At 38.0% G+C, this 19,042-nt stretch overlaps 1 protein-coding gene across 1 annotated transcript in view; it reads left to right on the top strand.

The window, feature by feature from the left end:
- The window catches only part of LOC140148905 (serine--tRNA ligase, cytoplasmic-like), a 33,802-nt gene that overhangs the window by 7,929 nt on the left and 6,831 nt on the right, over window positions 1-19,042 (top strand). The window contains exons 2-9 of the mRNA XM_072171003.1: window positions 1,876-1,958; window positions 6,232-6,312; window positions 7,098-7,256; window positions 11,038-11,178; window positions 12,212-12,367; window positions 14,066-14,287; window positions 15,933-16,062; window positions 16,830-16,987. Coding sequence (XP_072027104.1) covers window positions 1,876-1,958; window positions 6,232-6,312; window positions 7,098-7,256; window positions 11,038-11,178; window positions 12,212-12,367; window positions 14,066-14,287; window positions 15,933-16,062; window positions 16,830-16,987 — 1,130 coding nt within the window. The remainder of the gene's footprint in view (window positions 1-1,875; window positions 1,959-6,231; window positions 6,313-7,097; window positions 7,257-11,037; window positions 11,179-12,211; window positions 12,368-14,065; window positions 14,288-15,932; window positions 16,063-16,829; window positions 16,988-19,042) is intronic.

Genomic DNA, 19,042 nt, shown 5'->3' with positions numbered 1-19,042 from the left:
GAACTCCCGGTCGGAGCCCGAGTTTCAATAAAAAAAATTGGAACTGTGTATTAGTGTATACATACATTAAGTGCAGCTGTGTTGACATATTATTAATTTTATTATTGCATCAGTTACAACTATGTAGGTTTCTGGCACACATTGTTGACATGTGCTTTAGAAATAATAAATCAGGTGTTGCAACTTGCACTGTCATGACTGTCATGAGGCTTAAAAATAAGTTGACTTGCCCTTATCGAGCGACCCAAATTTTTTTTTTTTTTTAAATGTCAGATTTTGATATTTTGGTTTTTAATTTCAAAATATTTGTTTATGTTTAACTGCGGTATAAACAAATTCTGACTCAATTGCAGCGTTTACGTTAGTGTTATTTCAATGCATTGGTATTAGTAGACCTGTCAGTTTAGTTATTTACTGCCACCATGCACCCCCAGTGGGATCCTCCGACTTGGCCAGGGTGACATCCCATATGGTCCAGTAAACAAGAAAAATGATGTACAAAGCAAAAGTTTTGGGATGCATAGACGCAGTGACGTCAATTTGATGACGTCATCAAATTTTTGAGAAAAATGTGTCAAATGTCAAATGTACCGAAATATTTGTGTCAAATGTCAAATGTGTCAAATGTACCGAAATATCAAATGTGTCAAATGTACAGAAATATTTTTTTTGCCTGTTGACATAGCAAATGTACTTTTTGCAATTATTGCTATTTGAAATAAAAATATTGTTTTTACAAATGTGTTCTGGGTGTTTCAATTTTTCAATCATTCTTCGTTGACTTGTGTACAAAAGTGGAAATTAAAATGTGATTTTCTCGATTAGCGATTTATTGTTTTTAGACTCAGAAAAATTGTCTATTTTCTCTGACACAGATACTTTTCAGCAAATTGTTCAATCATTTTAGCTGATTTTACAAGCATTGGGATGTGTTAAGCAAGAAAATGCCTGGTTTGTCGGAGGATCCCGCTGGGGTTACATGGTGGCAGTAGATACATGTAGCTGACCTACTATATTGGATATGTTGGAATAGGAATTGAATTGAATTTGATTTTGGCCATTTTTCATTTCAATTCAATGCATTGAATCGAAATGTCAGTATGATAACAGTGACCAGGACACACATTTGGAAAAAGCAGCTCCTGGTCCTGTGATTATCTAGTGAACAGGAGCAATTTTTAAAGAGCTAAGAGTATTTTAAATTTTAATTGTACACAATAAATTTGCAAAACCTGCTTTATCTACATTGTACTAGGTTCTATTAAAAAAATTGTAGAGCCTGGTTGAGGCTGGTTCATATGATTTTGGTGTGGAACAGGAGCCAAAATGTTATGACCATTGGGTAAATGACTCCTGGGTGCACTGCCTGCTTATTTTGAAGCTTGGACTCCCGGGTAATTGGTTGGCGAAGAAAGCTAAATTAAAATAATAACTTTATCTACGATATCTACTCAACTGTTTTTGGAATGCATCGATTCCATAAATGGTCGAGATATGAATAATAAATATTTCTTGATTGATTAAAAAAAATTGCTTATTTTCCACGATGTTTGGTTGATTTTCTTTTTACTGGAGAACTCCAGTTTTCGAATTTGCACACTATACAACTGTACGTCGATAGTTACGCATTCGATGCTAGAGTATGTTGCTATCGTCTTTCAGTCGGTCCTGAGATTCTTCAGGTATCCTAGTCTCAGGGTCGGTCAGCATTGCAATTTTTGTTATTTTGTGATAATTGTCATTTTGCGATAATTAATGAAAGATTAATTATCGCAAAATAATTCTTGTTATTATAATAATATGGTAATATAATGATGAATTTTAACTCTTTTATTGTAGTTTTTAATTTTCTCTCTCTCTCTCATCTCTTTGCAGTGAGGTACCAAGCGGACAATCTGAACAAGATGAAGAATCAGTGCAGCAAAGTCATCGGGGAAAAAATGAAAGCCATGAAAGGAGTGAGTAGTCCTGTGTTATGTTATTGTTTGTATGTTTGTGTGTCTGTGTAATAAAAACATACCACTGTCACAGAGGTGAAGAGTTAATGACCAGTGTGTGCTAACAACTATGACCTATGGTGCAGAGACTTCGTCAACAACAAAAGAAATGGAACAGAAATTGGTAACAGCACAGAGAGCTATGGAAAGGAAAATGCTCCACCTCTCATTACGTGGTAGAGTCTGACATACAGAAATCAGAAAAGTAACCCTAGTCAAAGATACCTTGCAGAAGATTAAATGACTGGAAAGAGGAGAAGAGGAAGACAAAAGGCGAAGAGATGAGATCACCACCTTTATGAGTACATCAGCTTGGGCATCAGTGGCTAGGAACAGAAGTAGATGAAAAATGCTTTGCAGTGGGTATATTCACATTACATGTACATCTAAACTCATCATACATTGTGGTCCAGTGTACAATGCCACATGTGGGAAGTCTGCCAAATTTGGATTGTCACTTGGGGATACCAAAACCTGATGAAATCAAACAATGTTATGTGCTCTGGCTTAAAACGTCTTTTAGGAAGATACCTTATGGGAGGACTGAGACTATGCAAAAGAGCTGAGCTATAATAATACCTCACCCTGCTCAAAGTGATAAATGCATCATCACACACTCACAACATATATGCATAATTACCTAGCTGGGGGGTTTTCAACCCCCCGAGCTAGGTACTGTTTTCAATCCGATTCTTCTTTACCTAGCTGGGGGGTTTACACCCCCCAGCTAGGTACTGTAATGCTCTCCGATTCTTCTTTCTTTCTTCTGCCAACAAACTTCAAAATGCTTCTTCTCCTACATGTTACACCCTACAATTACGTAACTTGCACATATGTATCGGCTATGTCCAGTGCCCATAGTGTCTAAACAGAATTGGGGTCAAAGGTCATTAAGGGGGCATTTCTGGTATTTAACCAAATACCTTCAAAATGCTTCTTCTACCACATATTATATAGTACAATGATGTCATTTGCATATATATATATGCATCGGCTATACTACACGCCTATAACTTGCATACAGAATTGGGGTCAAAGGTCATTAAAGGGTAAAATCTTACAATTGCATTATCTGGACATCTGTAAGGGGTATGGGGCTCAAACTCGGTTACAATAAATCTCATGACCACGGGAACATTTTGCAGGGGTCAGGTCAAAGGTCATGCAGAGGTCAAATTTTAGAAATGCATTTCCTGGACATCTGTAAGGGGTATGGGGCTCAAACTTGGTGACAACAAACTTAATGATCAGGGGAACACTTTGCATGGGTCAAGTCAAAGGTTATATGGGGTCAAATCTTATAATTTCATTTTCTGGATATCTGTAAGGGTTTTGGGGCTCAAACTCAGTGACAACAAATCTCATGAACAGGGGAACATTTTGCAGAGGTCAGGGCAAAGGTCATACAGAGGTCAAATCTTAGAAATGAATTTTCTGGACATCTATAAGGCGTGACGGGGCTCAAACTCGGTGACAACAAACTAGATGAACAGGGGAACATTTTGGAACATTTTGTAGGGGTCAGGTTAAAGGTCATCTGGGGTCAAATCTTAAAATAGTATTTTCTGAACATCTGTAAGAAGTACGGGACTCAAACTCAGTGACAACAAACCTCATGACCAGGGGAACATTTTGCAGGGGTCAGATACCTCCACAACACCAACACGCCCCAGCTAGGTTTGTGGTCTATGACCACCATTTGCCACTAGTTCTTTCTTTCTTCTTCTGCCAACAAACTTTAAAATGCTACTCCTCCTACACGATACACCCTACAATTACGTAACTTGCACATATGTATCGGCTATATCCAGTGCCTATATTGTTTAAACAGAATTGGGATCAAAGGTCATTAAGGGGGCATTTCCAGTATTTAACCAAATACCTTCAAAATGCTTCTTCTGTCACACATTATATAGTACAATGATGTCATTTGCATATGCATCAGCTATACCACATGCCTATAACGTGCATACAGAATTGGGGTCAAAGGTCATTAAAGGGGTAAAATCTTACAGTGGCATTATCTGGACATCTGTATGGGGTATGGGGCTCAAACTCGGTGACAACAAATCTCATGACCAAGGGAAGATTTTGCAGGGGTCAGGTCAAAGGTCATGCAAAGGTCAAATTTTAGAAATGCATTTCCTGGACATCTGTAAGGGGTACAGATCTCAAACATGGTGACAACAAACTTAATGATCAGGGGAATATGTTGGAAAACTTTAGAAGGGTCAGGTCAAAGGTTATTTGGGGTCAAATCTTATAATTGTATTTTCTGAATATTTGTAAGGGGTATGGGACTCACACTCAGTGACAACAAATCTCATGACCAGGGGAACATTTTGCAAGGGTCAGGTCAAAGGTCATGCAGAGGTCAAATCTTAGAAATGTATTTTCTGGACATCTGTAAAGGGTACAGGGCTCAAACTTGGTGACAACAAACTTGATGACCAGGGAACATTTTTGGAACATGTTGCAGGGGTCAGGTCAATGGTCATCTGGGGTAAGATCTTAGAGTTGCATTTTCTGGACATCTGTAAGGAGTACGGGACTCAAACTCGGTGACAACAAACCTCATGACCATGGGAACATTTTTGGGACATTTTGCTGGTGTCAGATATCTCCACAACACCAACACGCCCCAGCTAGGTTTGTGGTCTATGACCACCATTTGCCACTAGTATTGTATTGTATCTTGCTGGCTCATGAACTGAAACATGTGATTCCAAAAACATGCCAAGTGTCTGACATTTTAATTATGAAACAGATTTTTTAAAATTTGGATTCAGATGGAAATAAAATCACTCATACACAGACAGACACTTCCTATTACTTATCAGGCTGTTTCACCCACTAATGGGTACCTTGTGTTATGTATTTTTTGTATTAAGGTGGTTTTAAATGCAAATTTAAGATCTATGGATCGTTTTCATCTTTGGCACAGAAGAAGATAATAATTTTTAAATATTTTCGGCAGTGTTTTCAGCACCCTACCTCCTCTGATTATTGCTCTCCAGGGACCGAGAAATTTCAGACCTGGATACTGCCCTCATACGGTTGAAATTGCACATGTCCAAAAAAATTTAAAAAATGGTGTCAAATCGTTCAAGAACATCACGAATGACCTCTGCTGATTTTCCCGTAAAAAGTTTGTAAGTAATATGGAATCTGTGGCCAAAAAACGGAAATTTCACTTTGACCCCCCCAGGGGGAATTCCACTGGGATTTTTTACGGGAAAATCAGTGGAGGTGCGCAGGAACATGACTCAACATGTGAGTATACTTTTATTGGGACAAATTGAAATGAAGTGATTTACGGAAAATCCAACTTTCAATGTGATTGGTCAGAAGCCAATAGCGACTGCTTGTTTACCATGGCAACGGTTTTATTACCTTCATAACATGGCCAACATATCCCTACATAAGTACAAACGCACTTGAGATTGTATCATGAAAGGTTTTGGAGATATTTGCAAAAATGTTGGAATTCATGATTTCCCTAAACCTTGCCTTTAACACCACCTTAATATTGCTATTTTTTACATAAAGTAATGTAGGCATGAGAATTTTCCTTATTTAAAAGGAATTCCCTTTTTTTTTGGCCTAAATTGCCATGTTTTTATTTCTTTTTATCCCGTTTTGAGCAGAGATCTGTGTACACATGTAATATGATTTGGCTGCCTTGTGCGGATTTAGGATTTCTCTACCAGAAGTCAAATTTTGCCGAAATTCCTCCCTGGTGTATTGCATTTTTGCAGTTTGGAGGTTAATCAATCTCCTTTGTTATGCAATACGCCTATATGGCATTACAAGGGAAGAATTTGGGCACAAATTGACTTCTGGTAGAGAAATCCTAAATACGCGTACATTAGGGAGGGCACCAAATACAGTAAATGCTTTATTTAAAAGCTGATGTCCATTCAAACACCGGTACAGTGAAAATATTCAACTAAAACTATTTCATTAGTAACAAGTTACAACTAAACACAAGGCAGCACACTGAGCACAGTGCGCATTAACTCACCATATAATGGAGTCTGCATTCTCCTGTTTGAATTTTGTGGAGCCAAGATGATACACACATAATATTTAATAATTTAATAATGTTTTTGTTTTCAGGGATGTAAATCTTCCGGAAATTACCAGAATTCAGGAAATTTGGCCCCCCCCTAAAACATTCCTGTGTTTTGTGTAGATGTAAATTAATACGTTTTCCAATGCCTGTTATATTCAGAAAAAAAGTGCTGATGATGATACACCAGTCCCAGAAGAAATCACCTCATCCCTTGAGGCACTGGACAACGACAAGTTGAGGGTAAGAGTAGATAAGTTTGAAAGCATTTTTGAGGAGGTCTGTTACAATGTAGGTTTGATTGCACAAGAAGTCCTTTCATTTCCCTGAAGAACAGTGTGCTTTTATTCTTTAAATCTAAAATCAGAAAAGCTTCAAGGTCCTTGAAGGTGTCTGAAAAGCTTATGATTTTGAAAATGTAATACCAGATTTGTCAGATTGTTAACCCTAATGCCTCAGTAGCTTTTTGGCGAGGGGGACGGAAAGGAGAAAGAAAGAAAGAAGAAGAAAAAACTTTTTTCCTCGGGTGGGGTTTTGACCCACGGACCCCTCGATTGCCAGCCACGCGCACAGGCACACCTTGTCATGTGGGTCTACCTTAGCCAGCCAAGCTTTCCGTGCCCATATGACTGTTCACATGATGATGCAATCGCATCATATGAAATACATGTGTGTGTAGATTATTTGTGAATTGAGCTTTTTTTAACCCCTCATGCCCCTTTCATTCAGGCCTTTACATGTACGCAGGATTTGTTTTTACAGGACCTTTTTTGTATACTAAACCCCCTTGTCCTTCTTTCTGTGAATCGTCAGCAAAAGGTGGAGCTTTTATGGGATTTTTTTGGGAGGGAGGGATACCCCCTGTATATGGGCCTGGTTTCATTCATACACCATTAAATCTGTATTTTTGTTAGTTCTTTTGTGCTATATGGTGTAGAAACAGTAGAAGTTAAAATTCACCACCCTCTTTAAAATAATTATATTTTACACATGTAGTAAATTTATTCAAAATTTTATTTCTGGAACAGGAACTCTCTGTATCACAAATTAAGAAAGTACGGCAGTTGATCGACGAAAGGATAGCACAGTGCGACCAGGAGCGGGCGGAATGCGAGAAAGTGCGCAAAGCAAACCTGATGGAGATAGGCAACATTCTCCATGAATCAGTCGTCATCAGTAATGATGAGGTAAGAGATACACTAGATTTTTTTTTGCGTTTTTTTTGGGGGGGGGAATCACGTTTCGTGCGGTTTTTTGAAAATTGTGGTGCATTTTTTGAGTGTAAGATATTTGAATTTAATTTGAATTTAATTTTAATTTAATGAGTACTTGAAAATCACAAATCTCTAATAGAAAATCATAATGAAACATTGTTACAGATATGTAAATTTCATTGCAATTTAAATACGGCCAGGTAACTTATACGGTCATCGGTCAAGTTAAGATACTCATTTTCTGTTATATTTCATTTGCTGATAAAATGATGTTAACATGAGAATGAAATTGAGACATCAACACTACATTATGGATATTATCTTCTCTGCATGAGCTAAATGCTATAATAGCAGGAAACTTGGTCTAGATGTGTGTAATGATGGTAACCCAGCAGGGCTAGCCTTTTAGCTGGCTACAAGTAGTGATTAATATTGCACAAGAATACAGGCTGCACTCGATTTTTTTTAATTGTACTTATTTATTTGGTTTATTTTTGTGTCCGTTCTTTCATTAGTTTATTTACTCCTTCATTTTCAATTTAGTGATTTTCATTTTGTCCTGTGTATTTATTTATTTTTATTAATGAATTTGATTCAATTAAGTGATTGATTGTTTACATCAAATCAACAGGCGCATTTAAAATGGTGTTCTTCCATGATACATTTTCATATGGCACAATCTAATTAATTAGTGATGGATTTTGATTAATTTAATGTTCAAAAAGAGTGTTTTAAAGACAATTCTTACTGGCAGGTTTCTTGTAAAGAATGAATCTTGAGAAGTATGTGATGATTTATATAATAACCTGTTATAGATAATACTTGTAATGTATAGTGGTAAGAGCAGCAGGGGTGATGTCTAGATTAGAACATCCATAATTCAGAAAACCTGTGGGACACCTGTTGTATTTGTTTAATGTTAAATATACAGTCTACACAATAAATAAGGCACCACTTTTTGAACATGACCCCACAGCCAAAGTGAGTTTGGATTTAAAAAAATGAAAGTAACCACAATGTGTGTAAGGATGTTGTTTTCTTTAATTTGAGAAGTCAGTGATGGCAAATGATGCAGAAGTTACCAAATTATGAAGAAAAAAAATTGATGGAAGGTAGCGATTAAAAAATTGCACTTTTTAACATCTGTCAATGTTTACAGTTTTAGCAAGCCCCATTCTGCCTGCTGTTGATTGAATATATATAACATAATAGTTTACTGTCATGTAGGCCCGAACTGCCGGCACTCATGACTTGCATGACGTGTGCAAATCACTGAGGCTTGCAGAATTCCCTGAGTATTACCTACATTACATTGTGACAGAAATTAAAAAGTACTGTGACTTTGGAGCTTTAAGGGCAATGCAACTTTTAGACCTCTTTTAAAAAAGGAATGGGGCGCCCAATGTGAGCTTGGTCGTGATGTGGTGAATTTCATGGTGTTTAGATTTGGTATTATATCACTCATACATAAATTCTAGACAGTTCATTGGTTGATTACCATTTATCATTTTTACCATCACCCTCTCCGTGTGATAGACTTTACTATCATAGTGCTCTGCCGTAGTGCGCCTGTGCCAAGCCGTGCGCTGACTCTTGGACTCGCCGATTTAATTATGGGGTGGACCCCAAAATGTGAAGTATATCACGGCAAAACATGGTGTTATGTTGATGAAAAATGTATTTCCTACCTTAAATAGTATTTTAGTAATAGGATTTATGCATGAGTGATATAAAACAAATATTAACTGTCTTAAATTAAAGATGTAATGGTGAAATATAATCACTTTCGGTGAAAGATGTATTGTTCCATTCCACTCGCCGTTCCGGCTTGTGGAATGGAACAAACCATCTTTCACCTTGTGATTATATTTCACCATCACACTCATAGACAGTTAATATTTGTATATTATTAGCTCTTGCAGGTAGACATTTAGTGAGTTATACTCATTATGACAAGGGTTTTTCTTTTTCTGTGTAATGATGAGGTAAGAGATACACTAGATTTTTTTTTGCGTTTTTTTTTGGGGGGGGGGGAATCACGTTTCGTGCGTTTTTTGAAAATTGTGGTGCATTTTTTGAGTGTAAGATATTTGAATTTAATTTGAATTTAATTTTAATTTAATGAGTACTTGAAAATCACAAATCTCTAATAGAAAATCATAATGAAACATTGTTACAGATATGTAAATTTCATTGCAATTTAAATACGGCCAGGTAACTTATACGGTCATCGGTCAAGTTAAGATACTCATTTTCTGTTATATTTCATTTGCTGATAAAATGATGTTAACATGAGAATGAAATTGAGACATCAACACTACATTATGGATAGCGATTAAAAAATTGCACTTTTTAACATCTGTCAATGTTTACAGTTTTAGCAAGCCCCATTCTGCCTGCTGTTGATTGAATATATATAACATAATAGTTTACTGTCATGTAGGCCCGAACTGCCGGCACTCATGACTTGCATGACGTGTGCAAATCACTGAGGCTTGCAGAATTCCCCTGAGTATTACCTACATTACATTGTGACAGAAATTAAAAAGTACTGTGACTTTGGAGCTTTAAGGGCAATGCAACTTTTAGACCTCTTTTAAAAAAGGAATGGGGCGCCCAATGTGAGCTTGGTCGTGATGTGGTGAATTTCATGGTGTTTAGATTTGGTATTATATCACTCATACATAAATTCTAGACAGTTCATTGGTTGATTACCATTTATCATTTTTACCATCACCCTCTCTGTGTGATAGTCTTTACTATCATAGTGCTCTGCCGTAGTGCGCATGTGCCAAGCCGTGCGCTGACTCTTGGACTCGCCGATTTAATTATGGGGTGGACCCCAAAATGTGAAGTATATCACGGCAAAACATGGTGTAATGTTGATGAAAAATGTATTTCCTACCTTAAATAGTATTTTAGTAATAGGATTTATGCATGAGTGATATAAAACAAATATTAACTGTCTTAAATTTGTGTAATGGTGAAATATAATCACTGGTGAAAGATGTATTGTTCCATTCCACTCGCCGTTCCGGCTTGTGGAATGGAACAATCCATCTTTCACCTTGTGATTATATTTCGACCATCACACTCATAGACAGTTAATATTTGTAAACTGGTCCCAAAAAGTAACTTACCAGGTAAGAAATTCGTCTGTCAAGTTCAAACGACAAATCGTATTATACTGAATAGCATATGAGTGGAAGCGGTGTACATTTACGCGGAGTTTGACACCTCATTTGTCGCAAACAGATCAAAACCTTTGAAGTTATGCTCATTTGAACAAGCCTACTATCAAATTTGAAAGTTGCAGGTCCGCCCCAATGAATTCACACAATAAACAGACACATGAAAGGATGTTCAGAACTTTGATCATTCTTCATCCTCACAAGAAGCAATAGGAAAGTTAGTCATGCAAAGAAGAAGAGGAGAGCACTGATTACACCTGTATACTGCCAACCATCTCAAGTGGTATGAGTGCAACTTTCATTCCAGTGGATAGGTTCGTTAAATAAGCATAACTTCAAAAATACTCATCCGTTTGCAACAAATGAGGTGTAAAATTCGCGTCAATTAACACTGCTTCCACTCATATCCCATTTAGTGTAACACAATTTGTCGTTTGAATTTGACAGACAAATTTCTTACCTGGTAAGTTTCTTTTTTGGAGCAGTTTATATTATTAGCTCTTGCAGGTAGACATTTAGTGAGTTATACTCATTATGACAAGGTTTTTTCTTTTTCTTTGTAGGATGAGAATGGTATTGAGAGAATCATCGGTGACTGCGAAGTAAAAAAGAAATATTCTCATGTTGACTTAATACACATGATTGACGGTATGGATGGAGACAGAGGGGCAACGGTAGCTGGGAGTAGAGGGTATTTTCTAACGGTAAGGAATGATTGATAGAAGCAGTGCAGGAAACCTCGCCCAAGATGGGTAATTTGTAACATGATCTGAGTTTTGGAATTAACTTAAATTAAACCTGTGTCTGTATTCAAAATGTCTGAAAACATAGCCATTCTATAAAAATAAAAAATAAAAAAGGCAGTGATTTATATTTGTGAAGGTTGTCATTCATCCAGGTATAATCAAATATAAAATTAAACTTGTTAAATCTATTCAACTGGACTCACGGTTTTGAGAGGCAACGGTTTCACACCTTATCCTAGGTGCATCTTCAGGCCGTCTGTTGGTCTGTCTGTCTATCTACGACCTCTGGCAACACCATCTCGCCACTGGTCAGTGACCAATTGCCGACAGACCAACAGGCGGCCTGAAGATGCACCTAGATAAGGTGTGAAACCGCTGCTTCTCAAAAACCGTGAGTCCAGTTGAATAAATTTAACAAGTTTAATTTTATGCAGTGATTTATAGTGCGCTACGCACAGGCACAATCCCTAGACGTTGATCCACAAGCCTCATCACACTTAACAGGTTGTCGCTGACCACTACGGCCCATATCTTTATATAAACCATTAAGTAACACAAAGGAACTTGCAGAAGAAACGCACACCCTACACATTCTGCAATTGACCATCGCAGGCAGGATCAGCTCCCCAAGTTTTGTATGGGTTACAACAAGACAATTACCAGTAAGTTCCTTGTCCAGGGGAATTTAAAGCTAACTCAATTTTAACACGGGAGTGTACTGACCACCGACAGGGTTTGAACCTGTAACCTTTTGGACCATAGTCGAATGCCTTTTTGATTGAGCTAGCTTGACTTGGGTTGGTTTTGTTTCTGCAAATGTGACTTACGAATGTTGTGAGCAGGTAATGTAAGAGTGACCGTGGTAAAAATATAAATCTGCACAACTTGCCACAAAAAAACCCCTATTATAATGTACCACCTTTTTACTATTTCCTACTACTTCATGTGTAAAGGTTGCTGTGTATTAAACACTTTCCCTTCTCTATTGTAGGGTGCTGCAGTGTTTTTGTCACATGCAGTACAGCAACATGCCATGCGCATGCTACATGATAAAGGCTACACACCTCTATACACACCATTCTTTATGAGGAAAGAAGTCATGCAAGAGGTAGCACAACTTAGCCAATTTGATGAGGAACTCTATAAGGTATGAGGAGTTAGGCAAAAAAAATTGATTGGTTGGTTGCCCTTCTAAGACAAAAATTTGGAGAGTCGGTAGGTGAATCCCAATGTGCGTTTTTGGACTGAATTTAAATTGAAATACTTCTTGTTTTTAATCAAATATGCATTTAATGAATAAAATGAGTGAATAATAAATATAAAATGTCCTTGATATTGTCAAAATTTAAGGTTTCTTTAAAAAAAAATGATTGAAAAAAAACTACCTGGCCTAAGATTTCTATTTTGTCAGTCGGTCGCGAAGGGCAACCAAACATATTTTTTGTCCTTATTTTGGTTTCAATAGATAAGGTGACTTGTGACCAAACAGTTGGTCAGCAAAATCTGCAAAAATATAGTCATTTTTCATTGCCTGGTAGTATGCGTGCACATCATGTTTTTTTGATATGAGGATCTGTGCTTTAAACCTTGTATACCACATCAGGTATTCATCAAGCTATTGACCGGTGAAATTGATATATGCTGTTACTTCAAGCATTTCAATAGACCAGTTCCTAAGGCCATCTTAATTTAATACATGTAGTTTGTCTCAAAACCTCCACGCCCATTAATAAAATCACCCGCTTTTTATGTGTTATTCAGTTTTATCTGCTGGTTTTTTTTTTCAAATTCACCACAAAAAATTCTCACGTCTGACATCGCCAGACGTCAAAATAGCCTAAATCGTAAATCTGAACTTCTTCCATCTTGACCACAGTGCATTCTTCATCCTTGAGAGATGCAAAAGGTGGTCTATTCTTGTCAAAAAGTTCGGCCCACAGAAAAAAAAAATTTAAGCAAAAAAAAAAAAAAATTCATTCAGCATTAGGTTTTTAACTTGGGAAGGGCTTTGAGATGAACTATTAAATTAAAATGGCCTAACCTTTGTAAATATATACGCTGCAGTCACCGCATCTATATAGTGATCAAGTGTAAACTAATAAAGAAAAAAAAAAAAGAAAAACGACTTTTGAAGCAATGAACTATGATCTAGTTACTTCATCAGGTTTCATTTGATCGTTGCATGCAAATGAAGTACAGCGGTACACTCGGTTTCAGAGAAGAACGGCAGTCCCTTGCTCAGATTAACACGAGCGCTCTGTTAATGAGAGACATACGGGGAGCTTTGTTTGCGCTGACCAACGTTTTGACACGTAATCCAGCCAATCAGATTACGTCAGACAATTGAATCAGCCAATCAGAACCCCACTTCCGTGTTTACGCTGTGCATGTTCTCAAAATGTAAATAAATGCTGTTAGTTCTTCTCTGGCAGAAACTGAAGTGCTATACCATGGTGCCAATTTGCAAAAAGTAAATGTGAAAAATATGAAAACTGAAGTGCAACGCTCCTATTCAAATGAAATGATTATATTCCGTTCGAATTTCAACAATTTCGACATAATGCAATATGGCCATGTAATTTAATGAAAATATAAAAAATCAGTAAAATATGGAAGTATATTAGTAAAAGCAATATAAAGTAAAGATGTATACAACGATTAAACAAGCCTACTTTATACAATTTTAATTGCTCATAGATGAAAGTTTGATATTTCTTGATTTTCCGAATACAGAATAGTTTTAGGAAATATTAAAGCTATGGAAATTTTGAGTTGGGATCATTTGTGGGGTTTCAATCACTGTGATCATTATGATCGTCATTTCAAACAAATTATATTCTTTCAGGTTGTAGGAAAGGGTAGTGAAAAGGCAGAAGAAAACATCATAGAAGAGAAATACTTAATTGCCACCTCAGAGCAACCTATAGCAGCCTTCCATCGGAACGAATGGATGGCAACAGACGAACTCCCCAAGAAATACGCCGGTATGTCTTCATGTTTCCGCCAAGAAGTTGGATCCCACGGGAGAGATACAAGAGGGATCTTCAGGGTTCATCAGTTTGAAAAAGTAAGTTGGGAAAAGTCATTTGATATTGGAAAGAGGGCATATCTACAGAAATTTTTTTATTTGAATGAGCGCAGCAGTAACACAGTGGTATTTTACAGGACAAAATGTGGGGAAAGTTCTGATCAAGAGTGTTTTAGATTCACTTTGGCAATATTCTTTCTATTTTTCCAGCTTTTGGTTTTTTCATTTCATAGAATTTGCTAGGCCAAATTCAGTTGTATTTTGCTGGAACCAATCACATGATATTTATGACAGGACTGGGTTAAGATTATAATACAGGCCTTGCCGTTTGAGGCGAGCGATGCTCTCGCTTGCCACCGCTCGTCCCAAACTTGATTTCTAATTTTTCTAATTTTTCCACTCGCCATAGACACTAAATATCACTTGCTGCGAATCTCCCAAAATTCAGCCATCGAATCAGCCAATTCAGTATTTAATCGATTCTGTGCCCTTCCAAGCGGAGAAAGTCGCAAATTTTACCGCGCTTCGCACGCATTTCAACAAATACATCAATACTGTTTGAAGACAGAAGCTCTATGTGATAACTAGTATACCCAAAGTGGTGAAAATTCAACCACTAGCATTCATGTTGGCGAGTGATGAATCACTCGCCTTTAAAATCTAGATGGCAAGGCCTGATAATACATGATTTATAAAAACAATGCACACTCCTGCACCCCCCCATGTGAGCAAGTCACAATGCACCATGTAATATATAAATAGGTTCTAAAGCGTGAAAAATGGACAGCGCTTAAAGCCATAATGTGTGATTTGCTTCACAGCGACGCCCTCAATTTTATTCAGATTTCTACTTTTTGCATAATTATAATGCCCAGTGGTGTACTAAAATATCACATAAAAGACTAAGCCTGAAGTGCTTTAATAACAGTAATATTTAACTTTTTATATTAAAACCGGGAAGACCCAGTTTTATTCAGAGTTTGTTGATCGAATGCTTGCTAACATGTCCCGTGGATGTCAGCTTATGAGTACACACGTCAAGCGCGATGCTCCGTGCAATATTACATATAATACGATCGGCGAGTGTAGTACACGCATTGTAGGCACTGGAATGAAATTGCAATTTTCTTCGTTATATCTCATTTGTTTGGCTCAAAAACAAACATTTAAATAGGAATCTATTCTTTATGCAAATCACACATTATTGCTTTAAACAAAACATTAATCAGCAAGTCACTCCCACAAGTAGTCAGCTGGGTTGATCCACCCTGTATCTGTTCAGCGTTACTCTTGTGGTAAAGCAAATATGATAACGTTTTCTGTTGGAGTGAAAGTGCTGTTTTAGCATTATGACTGCACATGAATTCTTATCAGCTGAGTTTTCAGAGAGTTGATCTGTTCTTTTGTATAATCCAGAATTGATCTTATTTAGTTGAAAACTTACATTGTATTGTGGCGAACAAAGGTCACAATTCAAATTTAAAGAGTTGGGTTTTGTTGTCAGGTTTGAAAATGAGTTGTCTCTTTCTCCAACTGATGCATATTTTAGCAATCCGCTGGAGCAAGGAACTTATTTAAAATAAGAATTACAGTTGAAAATTTTTATAAAATATTAAAAAATTAATAAAATTCATTGAATGTAACATCTATATTTCTGTTGATTTGACCAATTTGTAACCCACAGATAGAGCAGTTCTGCATCACCTCACCGCAAGATAATAAGTCATGGGAAATGTTTGATGAAATGATTAGTGTGGCGGAAGACTTCTGCAAATCACTCGGTATACCATACCGCGTTGTTAATATAGTTTCAGGTTAGTCAAATTAAGTTTACATTTGAACTCCTCTAGGCTGGTATGCACAAAACAGGCTTCACCTTAGACCTGGTCTAAGTAGCATATTTTTTTAGACTTGGTCTACACTTTACATGGAAGGTCCGTATGCACAAAAGAGTTAGACCGGGTCTAAGTGAAATTTAGTTCCATCAGGAATGGTCCTTTACTATTATTTCCTTCCTAGAGTAGGTAGAAAATTCTAAAGATTTAAATGCAATATTCAAACGTAATACAAAATAACAAATGTAAAGGAAAATGTCCTTGACTAAATTCCACTTAGACCAGGTCTAACTTTAGACCCGGTCTATCTCTTTTTGTGCATACGGACCAAGAGTTTAAAAACTTAAACCACAGATCCTGGAAAGAATATAGGTCTCCACACTGAACTGAGATCCATCCGTGCAACAATCATAAAATTGATTGTGTAATGAGCACATTGTGTGGTAGTAAAATATATGCCGGCAGCTCTGCATATAGCCAGAGTCTGCATTCAAAACACAGTCTGGTCCAAGCTTACCTTTTTATTGAATTTGTAGAATTTATTTTATGGGTTTGAGAATCAGGCCATAAATTAATGACATCTTGTTGGTTGATACAGCAAAAATGCAATGCATAACCTTTTTTTTTACTTGATAAATAGGATGATGGAAATCAATATTATATTGCCTATTGTTAATTAACGGCAACCATTGAGACCTAATGATCCACCCAGTCTTGAAACCAAACACTTCTTTTATGCATTCCAGGCGCCTTAAACAATGCTGCTGCCAAGAAGCTTGACCTTGAAGCTTGGTTCCCAGGGTCAGGTGCCTTCCGTGAATTAGTGTCTTGTTCAAATTGTACCGACTACCAGGCAAGGAGATTACTAGTACGGTATGGACAAACAAAGAAGATGAATGCACAGGTGAGTTTGTTGGGGGCAGGGGCATAGCAAGAGCATCGGGGGCCCATGGACAAGGAACAGTCCGGGCCCTTTTAACCAGGGCGGGATTTAGCCTACCTTATGGGCCCTGGGCCAGGCCAAAATTTGGAGGTCCCGAACTCATGTGCCGAGGAAGGCATGTGCACTCAAGTCAGTGGCCAAGTTTTGGTTTAACTAAAGGGGGACTAACATATTTTGTTCAATTCAATTTCAGACTACTTTGGCCCCAGATCAACATAAATGTTGGTATTTTAATGGGCGCGAAGCGCGGAAAATTTACAATTTTGCCCTATTTTGACCCACAAAACATGCTGTTATTGGGGTTAAAAGAAAGATGCATAGGGCAATTTTTGGGGGCCCAAAATTGCCCTGGACCCGGGCCCATCTGGCCCAATGGTATAAAAATCCGGCCCTGCTCTCCATTATCAGCCCTTATTTAATTTTTGCTTTTGTGCCGGGGCCCCTGAACCCTCGGGGCCCATGGACTTCGTCCACCCTGTCCCCCCGCTTGCTACGCGCCTGGTTGGGGGTGTGGGGGGGAGGTGATGATTTCTATGGGGTGGGGGTGTGTGCGTATGTGTTTGCCGGCAAACGAGGACACACACAAGATTTTTCGCCCTAAACTGCGGACTTACCTCCAACCGAGGACAGTTCTCAATCTCAAACTGCTGCAGAAGACCTCAAATGCATGCTAAATGCATTATAGTGATATTTGCTCCAAACCGCGGACCATACGTGTAAAAACTACAGTCAGCAGTTGATGGATGAAATACCTCTTCGTATCACACCCAAAAAAAAATCTGCCATTTTAGTCCATGGTTAGGCGATGAAAACATGATACACACGTCCGTGGTTAGATAGAAATACACACTGTCCTCGGTTGGCGGCAAACACACACAGGGGTGTGTGTGTCTTTGTATCAACTTCCAACCAAGGACTATCATTTGCAAGATCTGGGTGTATTCTTTTCAATGAAATTCTCTTTTTTACTAATAAAAAAACCAAAACTAAATACGGTGTCCCAAAAAGAGCAGGCCCCTCATTGCGCCCTCTTTTTCTCCTATTTCAGAAAAGTTGTTGATCAAGTATATGTTGGTATGTAAAGACGCCTTTATCCGTTAGCTTTAATAAACCGAAACAATTATTTCAATCGGCTCATAACTTTTGAAGATATGCCCTTTTAAAGATATGTATCCGTTTTTCACTCTGTCCACGGAGGAGGTTTGGCTACTTCAAAGATTGAAAAGTGCATATACCATGCATGAATATAAAACATTCCTCGATGATAACTTTATAAAATAACAACTTTATTTTAGGGAATGGGCTTTAACGGTGGGCTTATGGGTTATGGATTTTGTTCTTCTTCTTCTTTCATGTCCTTACATCAAACTGTACTTATCCACTGAGAAACACACTTTTGTGCCCGTTGAGAAAATTGCGCCAGATCGTCTGTCGTCACAGGATCTTCCAAAAGCGGGCATTCCAGCAGATGTTGCATCGCCTGTGGCTCTTGTCCACAATCACACATGGTCGGGCCACTGATGTATCCCCATTTGTGAAGGGTATCCTTGCAACGTCCAACACCGGTTCGGAGGCGGTTAAGGCATCTCCAGTTTGCCCAGACTTCGTTTGCTCCTGGAGGTAGTGATTCTGTGGGTTGAATCCCCATCTCAGTGGTGACTACTTCAGATGAAAGCCTTTCTTTCCACATCTGGGTGCGATCCTCTGATGATGTTGTTTGCAGAGGGATGGTGCTTGTGATGAAGCTTTTCCTTGACTTCAGCCGTCTGGTTGGTGGTGTGTGGTTGAAGAGGGGGTGTCTTACGTCCGTGGTCTGTTTACGGCGTTCCTCTTTGCTTGCCACGGCTCTCCGGATGTCAGGTGGTGCGATACCTGCCAAGAGGTAGACCTTGTCCATGTTGGTAGGCCTTAGACATCCTGTGATGGAGCGGCAGCTTGCGTTGAGTGCAGAGTCCAGCTTCCTAGCATGTGATGATCTCTCCCAAGCAGGGCATGCGTATTCATGGTGGAGAAACT

The sequence above is a fragment of the Amphiura filiformis genome, chromosome 3 (genome assembly GCF_039555335.1).
Source record: "Amphiura filiformis chromosome 3, Afil_fr2py, whole genome shotgun sequence".
NCBI classification, from domain to species: Eukaryota; Metazoa; Echinodermata; class Ophiuroidea; order Amphilepidida; family Amphiuridae; genus Amphiura; species Amphiura filiformis.
This window is presented reverse-complemented; position numbering and strand designations above follow the sequence as displayed.